Here is a 20,669-nt window from a genome sequence, read left to right as displayed (position 1 = left end):
GTTTTCATATATATATATATTTCAAGCCTTACTATATACGTACTAATAAAAATATTCTTAACAGTGTCAATTTCTTTCTTAATAGTCAAGATATCAAAAAATACCACCAGATTTACTCGTAGTCAGATATGGGCGCTTTCTTTAGTACACTCAATTACATATGCTAATAGCAGACACAGAAGGAAGGCATAGGAATACCCAGGAAGGAGTTACATAGAGTATTTCTGAAGTTCTATTTGCCGCTGACTTTTCAAAATAAGTATTTCATATGTTCTAGATTTTAGGCAAAACTGAGAAAACACATCTTAAACTAAGGAAGAGCTGGGAAGATTTTCACTCTGTGTCCACCCTCTGCCCTTGTAAAAGCTCTCTGCTCCCCACTCTGGGTCAAATATCCTCTCCCAAAAAGAGAAAAAAAATCACAAACCTATGATACACATCCCTGGCAAAACTAAGCTTGCTATAGCATTTGTTTGGTTAAATATATTTGCAAAAGAAAGTGGCTGTGTTTACTCACAGTTTCCATTGGCCAGGACAAATTAGTAAATACTGGTATTTTATATGCCCCCTACTGGGCCACAGGAGAAACTTAAATTATAAAAGAAGATGAGAAGCAGCAAGTAATGCCTTTGTAAACCACTGTGCCAATGCAAATCAGAAATGTGAAAGGCAGTATTTTTCAGGAAACAATATGCAATGCAAATAAGGATACTGTGAAGCAAGAGTTGAATAACAGCTACTGCATATCAGAACTTTTAAGGTAAAACACCTGTACTTGGAAAACTGTAAGACATTGAAGAAAACACAAACAAAAGGCAAGATGTATGGTGCTCGCAAATTGGAAGAATTAATACTGTTAAAATGACCATACTACCCAAGGCATTCTACAGGTTCAATGCAATCCCAATCAAAATACCAATGGAATTTTTCACAGAACTAGAACAAATAATTCAAAAGTTTATGTGAAAACATAAAAGACTCCAAAAAGCCAAAATAATCTTGAAAAAGAAGAACAAAGCTAGAGGTATCACACTCCCTGATTTCAAACTATACTACAAGGCTACAGTAATCAAAACAGGATGGTACTGGCATAAAAACAGACACATAGATCAATGGAATAGAGTGCCCAGAAATCAACCCATGCTTGCACAATCAATTAATCTACAACACAGGAAGCAAGAATATACAATGGAGAAAAGACAGCCTCTTTAATCAGTGGTGTTGAGAAAACTGGGCAGCTATATGCAAAAGAATGAAATTGGACTACTTTCTCACACCATACACAAAAATATACTCAAACAGATAAAACACTTAAATGTAAGACTTGAAGGCATGAAACTCCTAGAAGAAAACACAGGCAGTACACTCTTTGACACTGGTTGAGCAATATTTTTTTGGATATGTCTCCTTAGGCAAGAGAAACAAAAGCAAAAATAAATAAATGGAACTACATCAAATGAAAAATCTTTTGTACAGCAAAGGAAACTAACAACAAAGTAAAAAGGCCACCTACTAAATGGGAGAAAATATTTGCAAATGATACATCTGATAAGGTGTTAATATCCAAAATATACAAAGAACTCAGAGAACGCAACATAAAAAAAAACAAACAACCAAATTGAAAAATGGATAGAAGACCTGAATAAACATTTTTCCAAAGACATACAGATGGCCAACAGGCACAAGAATAGATGCTCAATATCACTAATCATCAGGAAAGTACAAGTGAAAACCACAGTAAGATACCAACTCACACTGGTCAGAACAGCATCACCAAAAAGAAAAGAAATAACAAGTGCTAGAGAGGATTTGGAGAAAAGGAAACCTCCATGTACTATTGGTGGTAATGTAAATTGGTAAGGCCATTATGGAAAACAGAATGGAGGTGCCTCAAAAAATTAAAAACAGAATTATCAGCAATCCTACTTGTGAGTATTTTTCTCTAAAAATAAAAACAAAAAAAACAAAACAAAACAAAAAACACTTATTTGGAAAGATATATGCATCCCTATGCTCACTGTAGCATTATTTACAATAGTCAAGACATGGAAGCAACCTAAGAGTCCATCAATATATGAATGGATAAAGAAGATGTGAGATACACACACACACACACACACACACACACACACACACACACACACACACACACACACACACCCAGAACAAACTGGTATTTGCCAGAGGGGAAGAGGACAGGTGGATCAGTGAAATAGGTGAGGGAAAGTAAGAGATACAAACTTCCTTTTATAAAGTAAATAAATCATGGGGATGTATTGTACAACACAGAGAATATAATCAATAATAGTGCAACAACTCTGTATGGTGACAGATGGTAACCAGACTTATCAAGGTGATCATCTTGTAATGTATAAAATTATTGAATCACTGTGTCGTACACCTGAAACTAATAATATCGTAAGTCAATTATCCTTCAATTAAAAAAAGAAGAAAAGATCAAAATTACAAACAAATTTTTGGATTTAACTTTTGAAGATCATTTAAGACTTTAGTGAGAGGAATTTCTATAAGGTATTAGAGTTAGAAGTCAGATCATTAAGGAGTTTATTCAAATATTGAAAAGTTAGGTAAATTAAAAAAAAAAAAAGGAACTTCAAGGTCCAGGGCTACAACAAAAAACTAAAACAGTAGGGCAATAGCAAGAGTGGATTAATCCAGAAACTTCTCTGAGATCATCAGTACTATTTTTTAAATTATTTGGGGTATTAATACGTTCTTTTCTGTAGCTAGTTTATAAATAAGGTTTGTAATATACAGACTACAGCTAAAGTAATACAATATTTAATCACTTCATACAAGCAGTGCTATGAAATAAAGCATTTTGAAAGGCGGCATACGGGAAAGGAAAACTACACTTTGTTAAAGTGGTTCTTTTGGGGGGATGTCCTATCATAAAGTCGTAATCTGCACGCCACTGGAATCCTGCAGAGAACAGGTGACCAAACGGAAGTAGCAGCTTTTACTGTTAAAGATCACACAGTATCAGGTCTCTCTTACCCCAACACACAAACCCTCACAGTGCTGTTTAACCAAAAGGAAATCCCGTGTCATTTTGGGACAGATGATCTGTTGTGTTTATAATTTTGTGATATTATCTCTTAATGTCACGAATATTTTCTGTTACTAATAAAATTCTTTCTCCATTTTTCTCCACTGTCAAAGCACACAGGTAGTAACAACAGAGTTAAGGACAGAACAGAGAAATAATGGCACATACTTTACTAAAATCATGAAGAAGAAACAAAGCTTAGTTTAAGGGTGTTTTCTAGAGTCTCCAGATTAATCTTTTAGGCAACAACAATGTATCTAGATTTTCTCATTTGTAAGTGACCCCCCCCCCCCCCCCGCCACCAAAACACAAAACAAGACAAAAACCTAAAATTGGGCTTGTGCAATAAAAGAGATTCACTGGCTGATAGACCTGAGTGCCCAAAGTTGTGGGTATGGCTTCCATTAAAGGGCTGATGAGGAGGACTGCAGCTGACGTAACCAGGGCTGGGTTTGTACTGTTTCTCCAGCCATCTTCCATGGTGTTAGTTTTCACTTATAAAAGGAAGCTATTCAATTTGGAGGTTCCTTAAAAAACTACAAATAGAACTACCCTATGATCCAGTCATCCCACTGCTGGGCATATACCCAAAGAAAACCATAATCCCAAAAGAAACTTGTACCATCATGTTTATTGCAGCACTATTTACAATAGCCAGGACATGGAAGCAACCGAAATGCCCATCAACAAATGAATGGATACAGAAGATGTGGCATATATATATACAATGGAATATTACTCAGCTATAAAAAGGGATGAGATGGAGCTATATGTAATGAGGTGGATAGAACTACAATCTGTCATACAGAGTGAAGTAAGTCAGAAAGAGAAGGACAAATATTGTATGCTAACTCACATATACGGAATCTAAAAATGGTACTGATGAACTCAGTGACAAGAACAAGGATGTAGATACAGAGAATGGACTGGAGAACTTGAGGTTTGGGGGGGGCGGGGGGTGAAGGGGAAACTGAGACGAAGCGAGAGAGTAGCACAGACATATATATACTACCAACTGTAAAATAGTCAGTGGGAAGTTATTGTATAACAAAGGGAATCCAACTCGAGGATGGAAGATGCCTTGGAGGACTGGGGCGGGGAGGGTGGGGGGGACCTGAGGGGGGGGAGTCAGGGAAGGGAGGGAATACGGGGATATGCATATAAAAACAGATGATTGAACCTGGTGTACCCCCCCCCCCAAAAAAATAAAAAATAAAAAATAAAAAAACAAAATTAAATTAAAAAAAACTATTTTTGTCATAATGCTTATATTCGTATTACCTCTGTTTATTAAAAAAAAAAAAGGAAGCTATCAGCTCTTCTTTTGTGGTAGCAAAAGTAAAAAGGATAAAATAAAAAGCAATCTATGCCAGATCTAATAATAAGGTAGCACTAAAAACAGAGTATGTCAATAAATTTGCCTTTCTACCTGCCAAACCAGATTCTCTCCTCAGACTTCCCTTCCCAGGACTGAGACCAGAGTCTGCTCCCTGCCAGCCCCATTCCTCAGTGATTTCACCTGTGCAGCTGTTCCCAACTGCCCATCTCTTCCCACCCAATTTGAGATGCTCATTGCCTCTCACCTAAAAAGACGGCGAGCATCCCCAAACTGGCTTCTTGTCTTCCACTTTCTCCCCCAACCCAACACACCCCATGCCCGCAGAGTCACCTACTACTGCTGAACTGACCGCTGCTCTCCTCACACAACTTTCCTGCGCTCTCCACCGCTTGCTAACTAAAGCATCCAAGGTGGACCAGATGGCTCCAAGATCTGGTCTCAGCCTTTTCCTCACACAGATCCTGCACACATACTGCATGCACCCAGGCTGAGTGAGAGTCCCCAAACACCCTCCCCACAGCCCAGTCATGTGCATCTTCCCCAAGCCTGCCGCCACGCCCTCACTTCTCAGAAGCAGCTCTTCGCCCACGTTGGTCAGAAGACTGCACTTCCTGGATCCCCACAGGCTCTAACAGCCCAGAGTGCATCTGCATCATCGAAGGGCCTGCGTCTGCCTTATCACCCCTTCTATGCTGTGACCTTCTAAAAGCAACAAACATTTGCTCTAGGATGGGAGCTAAGGAGGCAGCCTGCCGTTAAGAAATAATTGTTGTTAGAATTTTTCTTAACCACTTGATCAAAAAACAAAGATTCACATGGCAAGGGCCCCAAAAGCCTGGAAAGTAACAACAGAATTCATAAAATGTGTCCTGCCCTTTGAAAACGTGTTACTCAAATGTCATAAGAAATAGACCATAGTGCTCAAGTGGAAAAAAAAAAATTAACTTCAGTGACTAAAAAGAAACAAGATAACCTTTAAGAGTTCTTTTTATGGGACTTTCCGGCTATTAATTATTTTATAACCATGGATCAAATAGCACAGTCACACCTCACAACTGAAAAGTAAGATGGAGTGTACGTTGACCTGATAATACCATTAATAAAAAGGCAGAAAAATCAAAAGGACCAGCCAGGGGAATGACAAGATAGACTCAGCCACCCCTACAACCGAGTTCACATTCCAAGAATGAACAAAACACCTCCACCTTCAAAATATTTCCAAGTTTTCACCCTTTGCTTCATTAAAAAGGGAAAACTGAAGCAGAATTTAAAGCATGCAGAAACCACAACCTCTTGGAAGCTTTGCGTCTACACCACACTTAAAAACTACTCTGCCTAATCATGTCCTTCACTGTCAGATTTGAAGCTACCAATCTCAGAGTCAGGAGAGAATGTCTTTGAACTAATTTAGGTGGGAAAGAGAATTATGTGCCTTAAAAAAACTTTCAAAATACAAACCTAAAGCACAATGGCTCCAGAGAGAAAGCTGACTTGGAGCCACAGAAGCTGCTGGAGAAATCTTTTGATCACCAGCATTCATGAACCAAAGAACAGCCCCCTGCCCAAAGATCATTTAAAAAAACTGCACGATGCAAACTATTTTGAGCTGTGAACATCCCAAGCTGCAAACTCCACGAGAAAAGTGGGCACAATGGTGCCTGTTCCACCGCCCAGTGGCACTCAAGTTCAAACAGTTGTATACACTACCATGTGTGTGTGCTGGGGGGCGGGGACCTGACCTGGTGGCCTCCTTTATAACCACAGTTTCCAACCAACACTTTCATTTGAAGAAGCATAATTAAGTGCTGGGACACTGGAGTCTAACTGTGCAGCTTTGGGCAAGGCCTCAATTTTCCCCATGCCTTAGTCTCCCCAACTGTAAAGAGAGGAATCTCCTCCATTTCATGGATTTCTTCAAAGAAAATAAATTCTCAGACCTGTGTTCCTGGCTATAGCAGTGGCTACCACCCCAACATTCATTTTCTCCTTCCTCATTCATTTCAAAGGCTGCCATGCTATGTTTTAAAAGCAAATTTTAAGAATGTTACACATTTGGGACTTCCATGGCACTCCAGGGGTTAAGAGTCTGCTGCAGTGGGTGCAGGTTCAATCCCTAGTTGGGGAACTAAGATTCTGAATGTTACACATCAAAGATGAGACTCCCACTGAAATACAGTTGTTCTGTATTTGTGTTCAATGAGATCAAAAGCATAACTTGTGTGGATAAGGGATTGACTACAAAAAGATTTTCTTTCTCAATTCATGGGGCAATTTAGCTTCAATTTTTAGATATACAAAATATCCATTAAAGTAAATAGTATGTCCTTTCTTAAAATAAGTACTGCCACCACCAAGGTAAGGGAAAAACAACTTCCCCTCACTTCTTCCCACTTGGGTCTCTGAAATACTGGGTTAGTGATGATGTGCAATTTCCTAGAAGGCTAAGAAAATACCCACTGAAAAACATTTGCCCTAAACGAAAGAGAAAGAAGTGACTTATGGAAATTCAAATGGAACCTATGTTAAAGACAAAAACAACAACAGAGACGGTAGCCAAGAAAAGCATGTTTCCACTGTGAATAGAACCTCCACAAAACACCTCGTTGCCTCAGGCTCCTTCTCAAAAGGAAGAACATGATTCAGTTTCACTATTAAAAGACGGGTTTCTCACCATTCCAAAAAGGAAATAGAACACTGAGAACTGGGAGACTTTAGCTCTTTTACACTTGGCAATCCAGACACACAAAAAAACTATGCCTATAGCAGATTTTTAAGAACAGTTGAATATATTTCTGAATTCTATCCATACCCCAAAGTGAAGAGGGAAGTACACATATAAATATGCCTATCTAAAAAAGAAAAAAGAAACTTTACCAAAAAACCTTTGATTCCAGTGTTCCTTCGTATCATTTTAAAAACAGTCACCACTCAGCTGGCAGCCAACTGCATCTCACCAAATTCTTCCCATCTCACCCTCTCCATCCCCCAGTGAATATAAACTCTGATCATAACTGCTCACTTGACTGTCTGCAAGTGTGTCTTTTCTGAAGCGGACAGAAGTGGGTTCTATCCAATAATGATGTACACAAATCTTAAAAGACAAGAGCATTTCCTAGCACCATTATGATGAAAGTTAACATTGGTTCCTAACCAAAATAAAACACAAAATTTGAGAAAGATTTGGGGGTTTTTTCCTCCAATTTATAACTGAATATATGTAAAAACTATTCTGCTAAATAGAGTAATAAGAATAACTACTTGAATTTGAAAGAACACCAATGAAACAAATGGACACTGTCATCATAAGCGTCCTTACACATTACTGCTTTCAAAAGTTCCCTAGATCCTCCTTAAATTCCCTCCAGCTTGACAGTTCTCAGTTAGACTTTTGAGAGATTCTTCCTTTGAAAAGTGAATACCAAAAGAGATGCATTTTAGATTCTAGAGAGGTTTCTTCTGACTTTTTTCTTTATTATTTGGAAAACTAAGAATTATTAGAAGAAAAGGAGATGAAACCAAAGTACCCACCAGGCCAATGAAGCAATAGAAAAACCCAGACCCTAAGGGATCAGGCAACGGCTTTGCACTTACAAAGCACCTTTGGACCAGCAGACTTACTCCCCCACAGGAAGAATGAACATTTACCCAAACAATTTAAATGTACGCTGGAGGGTCCCTTTTCAATCTATTAATCACTAAATACCTGTCTCAATTCATTATGCTGTTGGGGCCAAACTGACAAATGCACACCACAGGTTTACTCTCATCTTAGAAAAACAGACCCAATTTTTTTTTAATAAAAAAATTACAAACTATAAAACAGTATGCACAACATAATAACATTTTTGAGTATACTCATAGAAAAATTTTAAAACATATGTACCAAAAAAGTTAACAGTGATCTCTCTCTAATTAAGGATTTTCCTCTATTCCAGATTTTTCTAAAATGAACAAAAAATAAAGCTAAATAAAACATAACACTTCGCCAAACTCTGTTAAATCACATCTTTTTTGTTTGTTAACAGATGTCTCAGCAGGCTCCAGACTGCAACAATTTTCTTAAATTGTACTTGTGAAAGACTGATGAGTATCAGTATGTATACTAAAGAAATTTTGCTTAAACACCTAATGTGTTTAACTCATAACACCATTCAAGTCACAAAAAACTGATGTTCCTTAAACTCATTATGATGAAAAACACATCTTCGCTGCTTTCAAAAAAAAAAAAAAAACCTAGGTATTACAACAGACGAATAAAAATCATCCCTCTAAAAGAACAGGTGAACCTGAATTGTATAAGAAAGCTTACACAATTTGAAAAGAACTTGAGACTTTCATACAGTTAAGCTATTTGCAAACCACAGTTTCATCTACGTCAATATGCAACATTTTAAAACCACACAAAAAGGAAAGGAAATTTTTAGTGCAGCCAGCAGTCCTGCAATGGGCTGCTACTGCCGTAGCTAGCCAAACAGCTCATGCTTCTCTGAAGACCTGGAGCAAGGCCTACTGAGGCTCAGAGAATATACCACCAGGTATGTCTTTTTAAATACTTAATATATGCAAATGTCTTTCCATGGAAGGGAAATCTATGATTTTCAGTGCTTAAACCATGTTAAGTTGAAAATGCCAATATGTAATAAGGTTGCTGTGCAAAAAGGCACCAATTATCAAACTCCAAATAGATTCTCACTGTGAACTACTCTGTAATTTTCTTCTACCTGATGACCTCATCCATCCCTTTCAAAAAGACAGCTTAATTCAGACCAGACTGACTACTACTTCCTTATAGGTAAGCTTAACTATTCAGCAACTCAATTTTATAACTGGATGGATAAAGGCCATGTTGTAGGTCTTCACAACAGGGCACAACAGGTCTCTACAAACATTACGATAGGTAATTTCAAGAAAATTCCAGTGTGACTTCCATAAAAAACATCTAATGAGTTATCTAATGAGTTTCTAAAGCAAGGGGCACTCTCAAACAAAGGAGACACTTGAAATCTTTTCTTCATTTAGCTGGAACACATCTGGGTAACTCCGATTTCCACAGGCTAATAATTGGTTGAAAAAATATTCACCAAGCAGTTAGTTTTCAAGTTCACAATAGAAAACACAGAATGTTATTATAGTACAATTGAACCTCTAATTGATAAGACCAAAAATTTTAAATAAAGAGATTTGTGTTTCATTGCAGTCTAGACTGAGGTTCAAGAAAAGCAACCGCAAGGCACTGCATGACTCTCAAGCATTATCAAATGAATCATTACACTGCAATTATTTTTATTTTTTTCTTTATGAACTTTTATTGAGATACAATTGACATATAATAAACTGCATATATTTAAAGCATACAATTTGATATTTTTTTCTTATTAGTAATGTATATATGGCAATCCCAATCTCCCAATTCATTCCCCCCCAACCCTCCCCGCTTTCCCCACTCGGTGTCCATGTTTGTTCTCTACATCTGTGTCTCTATTTCTGCCTTGCAAACTGGTTGATTTGTACCATTTTTCTATATTCTGCACATATGTGTTAATATACGATATTTATTTTTCTCTTTCTGACTCACTTCACTCTGTATGACAGTCTCTACGGCCATCCCTGTCTCTACAAATGTCCCAATTTCATTCCTTTTTACAGCTGAGCAGTATTCCATTGTATATATGTACCACATCTTCTTTATCCATTCATCTGTTGATGGACGTTTAGGTTGCTTCCATGTCCTGGCTATTGTAAATAGTGCTGCAATGAACACTGGAGTGCATGTGTCTTTTTGAATGATGGTGTTCTCTGGGTATATGCCCAGGAGTGGGATTGCTGGGTCATATGGTAATCCTATTTTTAGTTTTTCAAGGACCCTCCATACTGTTCTCCATAGTGGCTGTATCAATTTACATTCCCACCAACAGCGCAGGAGATTTCCCTTTTTTCCACACCCGCTTCAGCGTTTACTGTTCATAGATTTTCTGATGATGCCCCTTCTAACCGGTGTGAGGTGATACTTCATTGTAGTTTTGATTTGCATTTCTCTAATAATTAGTGATGTTGAGCAGCTTTTCATGTGCCTCTTGGCCATCCGTATGTCTTCTTTGGAGAAGTGTCTATTTAGTCTTCTGCCCATTTTTTGATTGGGTTGTTTGTTTTTTTGATATTGAGCTGCATGAACTGTTTATATATTTTGCTGTAATTATTTTTAAATAAATTACCTATGGGTGGTACATATGGTCAGTTCCAGTTACACAGTGTATTTATTGATCAAAATGAATTATTCTCTAATCCTTCTCTTTACCACATCTGTAAAATGCAACTTCACTGATAATTGTATGAGCAATAGAGGCACTTATATATATATATATACATATATATGTTACTATTATAATGTAACATGTTGAATATAAGAACATAGGCCAAAATCCTAGCACTCTGTAAAGGAACAATGAACGAAGACAGGAGATGAGGGACCATCTATACCAACACTAGCTTTTGACACAGAGAACAAAAGGAATTTTGGAATGCCCAGCTACCAAATAAATGGTTACTATTAAAAGTCAAGTCAAGTCATACATATATATAGTACCAACTGTTAAATAGGTAGCCAGTGGGAAGTTGTATAACAAAGGGAGTCCAACTCGAGGATGGAAGATGCCTTAGAGGACTGGGATGGAGAGGGTGGGGGGGACTCGGGGGGGGGGGGGAGTTGAGGGAGGGAGGGAATATGGGGATATGTGTATAAAAACAGATGATTGAACTTGGTGTACCCTCCAAAAAATAATAAATAAATTTAAAAAGTAATAAAAGTCAAGTCATAAGGAAGTCTGTAAAGCCTAGAGTAGACTTCAGACCTGAAGAGCTTCCTTCAGTTATTTAGGATAGGCAGGATTGGAGCTGGGAAGAGTAAAGGCAGAGAGTCTGGAAAATGATGTACAAGGTCAGATCCTAGCCTGCTGTAATAAGCCAGGAAACTTTGACAAACACCCAAGTGCCAGCCCTCAGTCTCCTCAAATCTGAGGATTGGACCAGATGCTATTAATAAAGGTTCCCTCCATCCTTAGAATCCTACGACCCCCAAACTGTATCAAAACGAAAAGTATAAAGGCAGGAAGGAAAAGCTCCCAGAACAGTAGAGATGCCACCAACCTAGAGAGTTGGGAGGAAGACAGTGTGGATGATATGGAGGGACTAGGTCACGGGAATTTTGAAAGTAAAGGAGGTTTAGGCTTAAAAGGTGGAACCTAGGTTTGGTTTTTAAATATATGTATTGGAAAATGAAACAGCAAAACACTTATGGAGCCTAAATGTCATTTATTAGTATTTAGGGGAAAGAATGAATATTTTATTCCTGCTCTTTTACATGAAAATTGCTTAGACTATAGTTCCTTTCAGTAGTAAGCACTTAGTAAAGGTTTGCTACTATAATAACAATAACAAGAAAGACAAATATCATATGATACCACTTCTATGTGGAATCTAAAAAAATATAGTGCAAATGAACATATTTACAAATCAGAAATACTCAAAGATACAGAAAACAAAGCTTATGGTTACCAAGGGGGATGGGGGGGCATAAATTTGGAGACTGGGATTGACATATACACACTACTATATATAAAATAGGTAACTAATAAGAACCTACTGTATAGCACAGGGAACTCTACCCAATACTCTGTAATGACCTATATGGGAATAGAATCTAAAAAAGAATGGATATACATATATGTATAACTGATTCATTCTGCTGTACAGCAGAAACTAACATAACACTGTAAATCAAATATACTCCAATAAAAATGATTACTTCAAATAATAATAATCACCATCATCATTACTATTATTATTATTGAGACAGAGTTTCGAAGTGATTTTGAACACGGCTTTTGAGATCAGACTGTCTGGGTGGGAATCCTGGCTCTATAACCAGCTATATAACCTTGAGTGTTACTTAACCTCATGGTGCCTCAGTTTTCTCATCTATAAAACAGGGATAATAACAGCTGCATGATATAAATAATGAAAGATTAATTAAGTACATGTAAAGTACTTGGCACAGTGCCAGACACAAAGTACGTGCTTGATTACTTTCACTGAGTTTAGTACAGAATGGTATTATTCATGGACCCTAAAGTCCTATCTCAGGTGGGGAAAGGGAAAGGAAGTGTTTGCTTTAAATGTCATTTTCATTTAGCAAGCTTTAGGTACATCTGCCTTATCCATCCACTTGCATATTGTTTCACCCCAAGATGTACACAATGGATCATTATATAATTAGAAGAATTAAGATTCAGAAAGGCTTCTGAAGTTGTTTGTTTTTTAAAATGATGTTTCAGAGAATGGGCTTGTTTGACCTTTGTAACCACTATACCACTTGCTATTTTTAAAAGCCACATATCAATTTTTTTCTTGCTAAAACACAAAACCAATCCTCTGATCATTAAAACACAGGAAGGAAGGTGTTTAATATGTATGAGGAAGGTGCTTATCAGGAAGCAGCACCAGGAAGAATACCTGTGGCCCTAAGAACATGAATTTGAGTAGACTGGATCAAAGGGAATCAATGACACTGAGTTTGTTTAACTTGCGCTACAAATCACCCAGTGTTCCAGATTTGAAGGGAATGTGACAAGGTTTTGTCACCATCAGTGATAATCACAGCTGTTCTAAGGGCAGGTCTTATACTTCTGGCCTTGAGTGCCACAAAACCCATAAGGAAATAAGAAAAAACCCTCAAGCATTAAAGTTAGATGTTTTCACACACACACACACACACACACACACACACATATATATATATATACATATATATATATATATATATATATACATACATATAACTGAACTTCTCTTTGAGAATCGTGTAACCAACGATCATACATCCTTGCCCTAGAAGCCTTTAAAATACATTCTTGGTCAAGCTTCTCACCAAAACTGACAAGGAAACATCTATACAAGTACTGCTTAAGAGAAATATAAAGGAAACCACAAAAGTACTTTAAAATTATCTCATAGCTACACTTAAGCAAAAAAGAAAAAAGGGGGGGGGGGGCTAAATTAATTTTTTTAATATATTTAACCTAACATGTCAAAAATGTCATTTCAAGATGTGCTCAATATAAAAATTAATGACATATTTTACTAACTAATTTTACTACTTGTACTATTCAGCACACATCAATTTGGACTGGCCACGTTTCAAGGGCTTAATGGTCACATGCGGCTGCAGGCTACCAACCTGGACAGCACAGGTCTGTGCCATCACGCATCTAGAGCATCAAGGCAAGACAAGATTCTAATCCTACAACTTTTTCTGCTAAACATAGAAACAAAAATGAAATTCTGATTGTGGAAATGTTCTAGTAGGTTACACAATAAAGAGCCTACTTTTTAGATAAAATCTTTTAGATTTTAGTACAATTTTCTGTCCCTCCTCACCTCTCCTCTCAGCCTAGGTTCCTCTGGCATGAAGGGTTCTATCAGTCTCTGCAAACAGAAAGCCTCATTAAGAGCTCTTCAGGCTCAGCCACAACCAAAGTTTTTTGTTTCCTTTCTCTGTTTCTCAGAATTTCAGTTCACTTATCTCCTATGCAAACTGACGTCCAACCAACTGGTAACAAAAGAGTTATCAGAATGCACAAGTGTGAAGTCAAAAATATTCTTTCTAGAAGCAACCTACATGGGATTTCCCAAAATCACAAAATCAGACCATGGAAAACCCAGGCTCCCTCATAATCTAAGATGTTCCCACCAGTCCACATGATCTAGCAAGCTCACCAATAAAATTCTAAGAAGCAGAGAGACTGTGACAGTGGTTTTGTGAATGCAATTGTGTTTGAAGAAAATAATTTCTAATTTGAATTACTAACCTCCCTTCTCTCCCCTTTGTTTTCTTTTTAAACAGATTCCTTTTTCGTTTTGGTTTTGGTTTTTTTTTGACAGAGTCATCCTTACTTTCCCTCAAGATGACAAACAGTTCTACCTTCTGCCCAGTTTACAGAGACCTGGAGCCATTCACATATTTTTTTTATTTAGTTTTCCTTGTTGGAATTATTGGAAGCTGTTTTGCAACCTGGGCTTTCACACAGAAAAACTCAAATCACAGGTGTGTAAGCATATACTTAATTAACTTGCTTACAGCCGACTTCCTGCTTACTCTGGCATTACCAGTGAAAATCATTGTAGACTTGGGCGTGGCACCCTGGAAGCTGAAGATATTCCACTGCCAAGTAACAGCCTGCCTCATCTACATTAATATGTACTTATCAATCATCTTCTTGGCATTTGTTAGCATTGATCGCTGTCTTCAGCTGACACACAGCTGCAAGATTTATCGAATACAAGAACCTGGATTTGCCAAAATGATATCGACTGTTGTGTGGCTAATGGTCCTTCTTATAATGGTGCCAAACATGATAATTCCCATCAAAGACATCCAGGAAAAGCCCAACGTGGGTTGCATGGAATTCAAAAAGGAGTTTGGAAGAAACTGGCACTTGCTGACAAACTTCATATGTGTAGCAATATTTTTAAATTTCTCGGCCATTATCTTAATAGCCAACTGCCTTGTAATTCGGCAACTTCAAAGAAACAAAGATAATGAAAATTATCCACATGTGAAAAAAGCTCTCATCAACATACTTTTGGTGACTACAGGCTATATCATATGCTTTGTTCCTTATCACGCTGTCCGAATCCCATACACCCTGAGCCAGACAGAGGTCATATCTGACTGCTCCACAAGGATCTCACTTTTCAAAGCCAAAGAGGCCACACTGCTCCTGGCTGTGTCCAACCTGTGTTTTGATCCGATCCTGTACTATCATCTCTCAAAAGCTTTCCGCTTAAAGGTCACTGAGACGTTTGCTTCCAATAAGGAGACCAAGGCTCAGAAAGAAAAATCAAGTTACGAAAGCAATGCATAAAATATGGGATTTTTTTCAGGCTATCATTCTTGCCTTACTGGACAATTAAGTGTACAAAACTACTGGGAAGGAGGAGAAAAAGAGCCTCCGTTAGGTAAAAAATGTGGCTAGCAAATGTGGTTTCTTGAGAAACCCTGTTTGTAAATGCAAGTCAAGCAGTACTCTTGTGGTTGTTAATGCTCCTTAACCCAAATGTTTGTACAAAAAAACAAGAAACTGAAAAGCCTTACTGAACCAATATAAACCCTGCAATATCCCTGAAATCTAAACGAGCTCTCTGACACAGACTCTGAAGTATTCTTAAGGTATTCATTTAAAGGCCTGGAAATGACTTCCTGATAGAAATATGCAAAACAATCTCTCTCTGTAAAGTGCCAGAAAGCCCTTCAGCAACACGATTTAAAACCCTTCCGGTCACTTAAAAAAAAAAAAAAAAAAATAGGCCAGATGATTTTTTACATGAAACCACCTGTGCCTGATTTAGTTTTAATCCATCACCTCACAAATGGTAATCTTTTAGCTCAGTACTCCAATTTTTAACACCACATTGGGTCCTACCACAGTGGCTTAAAATTTTTTACTTCTAAAAAAGCTTGGAAATATATGGATAGTTTTTAATGTATCCTTATATTCTACCTGTAGGTTACAAATAAAGATTTTCTACTGTTAGTAATGACAAATCCAGTGATTTCTTATTTTTATTTTGTAGCAGTAGGAAACAGACCCCATAACATTTTCAAAAGGGAGTTGTTAAACTATACTAACTGCTAAAACTACTGTTTTGGAACTCATATCAAAGGTGTGGAAAAATAGCACCAGTCAAATTGTCTTAAAATAGACATGCCGACTCCACACAGCAAGACCTTGTTAGAAATGCAGCATGTGCTGAGCTGATGGCTGCCACCCAGATCCTGAAGATGCGTCTGACCCGGTGTAAGGCCAGCAGTTTAAAGAATGGGTGACTCTACTTTCAGGATCCCAACCCGTTGATCAAATTCTCTCAAATGCCAATAATGCAGAAAGGATTCAATAGATTGTATTAAATAAAAGACTTATGTAGGGAAAAGAAGACTAAAAAGTTTAGTCAAGCATGCACAAGACTTTGTATTTTTTTTTTTCGTTTCAATAGTAAAAGCTCACGTTAAAACAACTGGTAATGCATTTGCATTAGCTGCAATGATTAAGAAATGGCTTTCCTCAAATAAAACCAAACACATAGACACAGAGAGCAGAGTGGTGGTTACCAGAGGGGAAGGCTGGGGAGGAGGATAAAATGGGTAAAGGGGATCAACTGTATGGTGACAGAGGGAAACTAAATTTTGGGTGGTAAGCATGCTGGAGGGGATACAGAAGTAGAAATATAATGTACACGTGAAATTTATATAATGTTATAAATCCATGTTACATCAATAAAAATAAATAAAAGATCTCAAACGATTGGGGGGGAAGAAAAAGAAAAGAAAGAAAGAAATGGTGTTCCTGGAAGCTAACAAAACAAGTTTGATTCCAGCCTCATTTTTTAGCTCTGCACTGAGAACTATTTTCTAAAGCTTGAACTCTAGACGACTCCTGTCTGCAATTTTACAATATATTCTCTGAGTTTGAAGAGAATAGTAAATGAGAAAATGCACAAAAGAAAGTGCCTATTTCACTTATATCATGGCAGGTACTGGACAAACTCCAGCTGGCTAGTGCTAATGCAACCCCAGTCAGCATCACATACCTGACACGGACAGCGTCTAAATGACTCACCTGTGGTACCAGCTGGTAGAAGGCCTAGATGCTAGAATCTGTGCTTGCTGGAAGTCTAAGGACATGTTTTTACTGATGAGCAGATCAAGGCATTCATATAAGAGCATATATGAAACTAGTTTACTTTCCTGAATCTTTTGGTCAAGTCCCCTTTTAGTCTTCTCTCCTTGGCCTTCACTCACTAAAGCTACATATTAGAGACAAAGGAGGGGTGGGACTTCTTTTTTTTCTTAAATCATATTCTTACATTCTCCTCACATGCATGATAGGCTAGTCAAGTTTTCCCTTTTTATTAAGGAAGAGAATCAGACTCACTACAGCATTCCTAACGTCACTGTTTTATTAGCATATACTTTTATTTCCCCTTTTCTGATGGCTTTTTCTAAATTACACACACAGTAAAGGGACTTCTGGACAATTGGTGAGAGAAGGCTATTAAAAAATTGTACCCTACAACATCACTTTTCTAGCAGTTCTTTTACAATTGCACATAACAGTTGAACTGTGTCATAACACGTTATGAGACTTAGTCACTGGGAATATTCATACTCTTTCCTCTAAGGAAGGGGACAGTCTTGAGAACACTAAGTGCTGGGAACAACTGTGTCACCAAAGGTCACGTGAACAACAGAAGAAAGAAGTCCATGCTTGGGCAGCCCCCTGCTCTCACACCCACACGTGTGCGAGGGTGACCCGCAAGTGCTGCTCACCCAAGAGAAGAGCACAGAACCCTCAACCAATCTGAACCATTTTCAACTTTTTGCCAGATTTGCTTCATTTCCCCAGTCCTTTTTTGTTTTTAAGTAAACTTCTGATTTTGGAATAACTTAAAATTTACAGAAAAGGTATAAAGATAGTACAGAGAGTTCCCACATACTGTTCAGCTAGTTTGCCCTAAAGTTAATGCCTTCAATACCACAATACATTTGTCAAAACTAGGAAATTAACACAGGTGCATTACTATTAACTCAACTCCAGACTTCAATATGGAGTCTTTTTGCCTCTGACTATTTTAAAACAAATCACAGACATTGTGATAGTTCACCCATGAATTTTTCAGGATACATCTCTAAAATATCAGGCTACTTTTTCTGCTGCCCTAAGTAAACTGTGAAGTTTTTCCATTATGTGGAAAATGAGTGATGCCTACAGGTAGCAGCTGAAAAATACTGATATATTCAGCCAGTGATGAACAAGAAAAAATTCTGTCTCCTTGTGATATAGTCCTGGACATAGAGAAATTAACAAGGGGTTCTCAACTGTAACAAGAAAGAATACATGGGTAGAGTGAATTTGAAAGTCACTTCAGAGGATATTCAAAAATAACCAAAAAAAAAAACAAATTCAAGAAAATATTTAGCTTAGAGATCTAAACTCCTCAAAGATATCCAGGAAATAACATAATATGTACCTCACAATTACATTCCTGTTAAAATAATAGTAATAATAGACTTCAATGAAAAAAAAAAAAAAAAAAAGACTCACTGAAATTATACTTAAAAGTCCAGGGGAAAAGATAGGGAAACTAAGAATTAAAAAAAAAAAAATTTACAAATTTTGGCTCAATTTTCGTTGCAAATATCAAGAAACTCATCTTGTTTCCCTTCAGAATAAAGCACATCACTTGTGATTACTCAAACGCTAAATTTCCTGGCAACTATTTCTCATGTGCTATCTAATTCTTAAAGTCAACAGGTCAAAATCCAAGTCCATCTCATATACAACCTCTTCTATGAAGCCTTAACCAATTTCTCAACCAGATGCTCTCCTCACCCCAATATTTATTCTTTGAGAGTGGAAGAGAGCCAGGAATGTCAAATGGTCCACCTTCCAGTGGAAACTTGGGTTTTTACTTGATTATTACACTTATTTTGGTGCTTGTCATTTTACAGACTTCTGTCTCCCTCCTATCTTATTCATCTTTTCTGTGCCCCAAAATTCTTACTCATCTACATAATACCAAAAGTACCTACCACAATACAGCGCACATAAAAGCTTCTCACTGAGTTTCAAACTGAAGAAGCAAAACACATTCAGACATCATTTGCAGTGACTCAGATGCTCTTAATAAAAGGATACTAATACAGAAAATTCTGTGAAATCTAGCCAGCCAGTAGTATCACACCACAAATCTGGCCTACATAAGCACATAAGCTACACGATGAGAGTAATAACACAAGAAGTCGCGAATGTAAAAACTCACCTGCTATCAAATGTAGGGTGCAGGCAAGAAGCTGAATAATCAAAAGTCAGTGACCCTACAATCAAATAATCAGGTTGCCAGCTGACAAGTAGTGACTTACCAGAGGTATGGGAAAATGGGTTGCATACTGCAGGTGTCGTAGGAGGTCATAATTAGATGGAAAAATTAACTCCCTCGGTTTTTCTCTCTTCAGCAGCTTTTCACCATGAACTGACATTCTTCTGCCCAAGGAAGGATTGGCATTCTCACAGGTCTCTCCAGGCATGGGAGAAAAAATCTAAGTCATGTAAAACAAATGTTGGAGATTGTAAATGAAAGAGAGCAAAACCAAAACACAGAACTTCAAACACACAAGACACTCACACCATATCCCTTCCTTATTTAACCACTGAGCAAAACACTAAACTGTGTTAATTTCCAGCATCATTCCCCGATTCTGAAGATGAGAAAATGACAATGACAACCACACATACATAAGAAATGTGCACAGCTACATTTCCTGGAGGACCAGAGATAAAATCAGACTTATAGGTAAGTGTTTTCCTCATAGGGCTACATTTCCTACAAAAACATATACACAAAAATAATTCACTAATAAAGTTCATAAACAGCAGATATAAAGGTTTCAGTCTGTACCCCAACCAGCATGTGTTTTCATAAAGAGTTAGTTACACACTGAGATTCCCTAAAGAAGAACCCACTGTAATTATACCAAGATAAAGTAGAGGAATGTCTAACAAGTCCAGAACCAAGAAAGCTATTATTTAGAAGTTGAACACACATACAGCAAACCAACATGGGCTGCCCTGATAAAACGACATTCGTGTATTCCTGAGAGATAATGCTCTCTAAATGAACAACCAGGAGGATGGAAGTGTTATAATTTACAAAAGGAGGCAATGCAGCCAAAACTGAGGATGAGCTGAAATGAGACAAGTGCATGCAATAACTGTGGCCTGGGGTGGAATGCAAGAGGATGACATTCACATTACAAGTACACCGGTCATTCTAGCATACGGGGCAAAGGGCAAAAGGATGGAGACAGTTGAGGGCACAGGAGGGGCGGCGGGGTTAACGGTCAATAAGAATTTGAAGGTTGAACCTACTGGAAATTCCGAACCAAAGTCAGGTTTAAAGTCATTCTTGTCTACTTCATCAAAAATATTAGTAGTTCCTGAGTCAATGCCCATATGCGCCATAATAGTCTGTTCCTGATAATTGCCAGAGAAAGAAAGTCACATTGTAAATTCTGTAGTTCATTAAGAAGCTGAGGCTGAAACATGACAGTGACATTTTAAACTGTCTTATGTCCCCTTTCCCCTTAGTGTCTTTTTTCTCAAAAAAGAAAAGGAAGTTAAGACATACATTGCTTGACAAAGTCACATT

At 37.6% G+C, this 20,669-nt stretch overlaps 2 protein-coding genes across 2 annotated transcripts in view; one reads left to right on the top strand and one right to left on the bottom strand.

Moving 5' to 3' along the window:
• MED12L (mediator complex subunit 12L) overlaps nucleotides 1-20,669 on the bottom strand; it is a 329,018-nt gene that overhangs the window by 194,871 nt on the left and 113,478 nt on the right. Inside the window, exon 16 of the mRNA XM_057737852.1 lies at nucleotides 19,384-19,560. Within this exon, the coding sequence (XP_057593835.1) occupies nucleotides 19,384-19,560 (177 nt within the window). The remainder of the gene's footprint in view (nucleotides 1-19,383; nucleotides 19,561-20,669) is intronic.
• GPR171 (G protein-coupled receptor 171) lies at nucleotides 14,354-15,869 on the top strand. The gene has a single exon (XM_057737859.1). It carries the CDS (start codon nucleotides 14,369-14,371, stop codon nucleotides 15,326-15,328), a length of 960 nt encoding a protein of 319 aa, XP_057593842.1. The 5' UTR covers nucleotides 14,354-14,368; the 3' UTR covers nucleotides 15,329-15,869.

Source organism: Hippopotamus amphibius, chromosome 6 (genome assembly GCF_030028045.1).
Source record: "Hippopotamus amphibius kiboko isolate mHipAmp2 chromosome 6, mHipAmp2.hap2, whole genome shotgun sequence".
NCBI lineage: Eukaryota > Metazoa > Chordata > Mammalia > Artiodactyla > Hippopotamidae > Hippopotamus > Hippopotamus amphibius.
The sequence above is the reverse complement of the archived record's forward strand: the minus strand, read 5'-3'. Positions and strand labels throughout refer to the sequence as shown.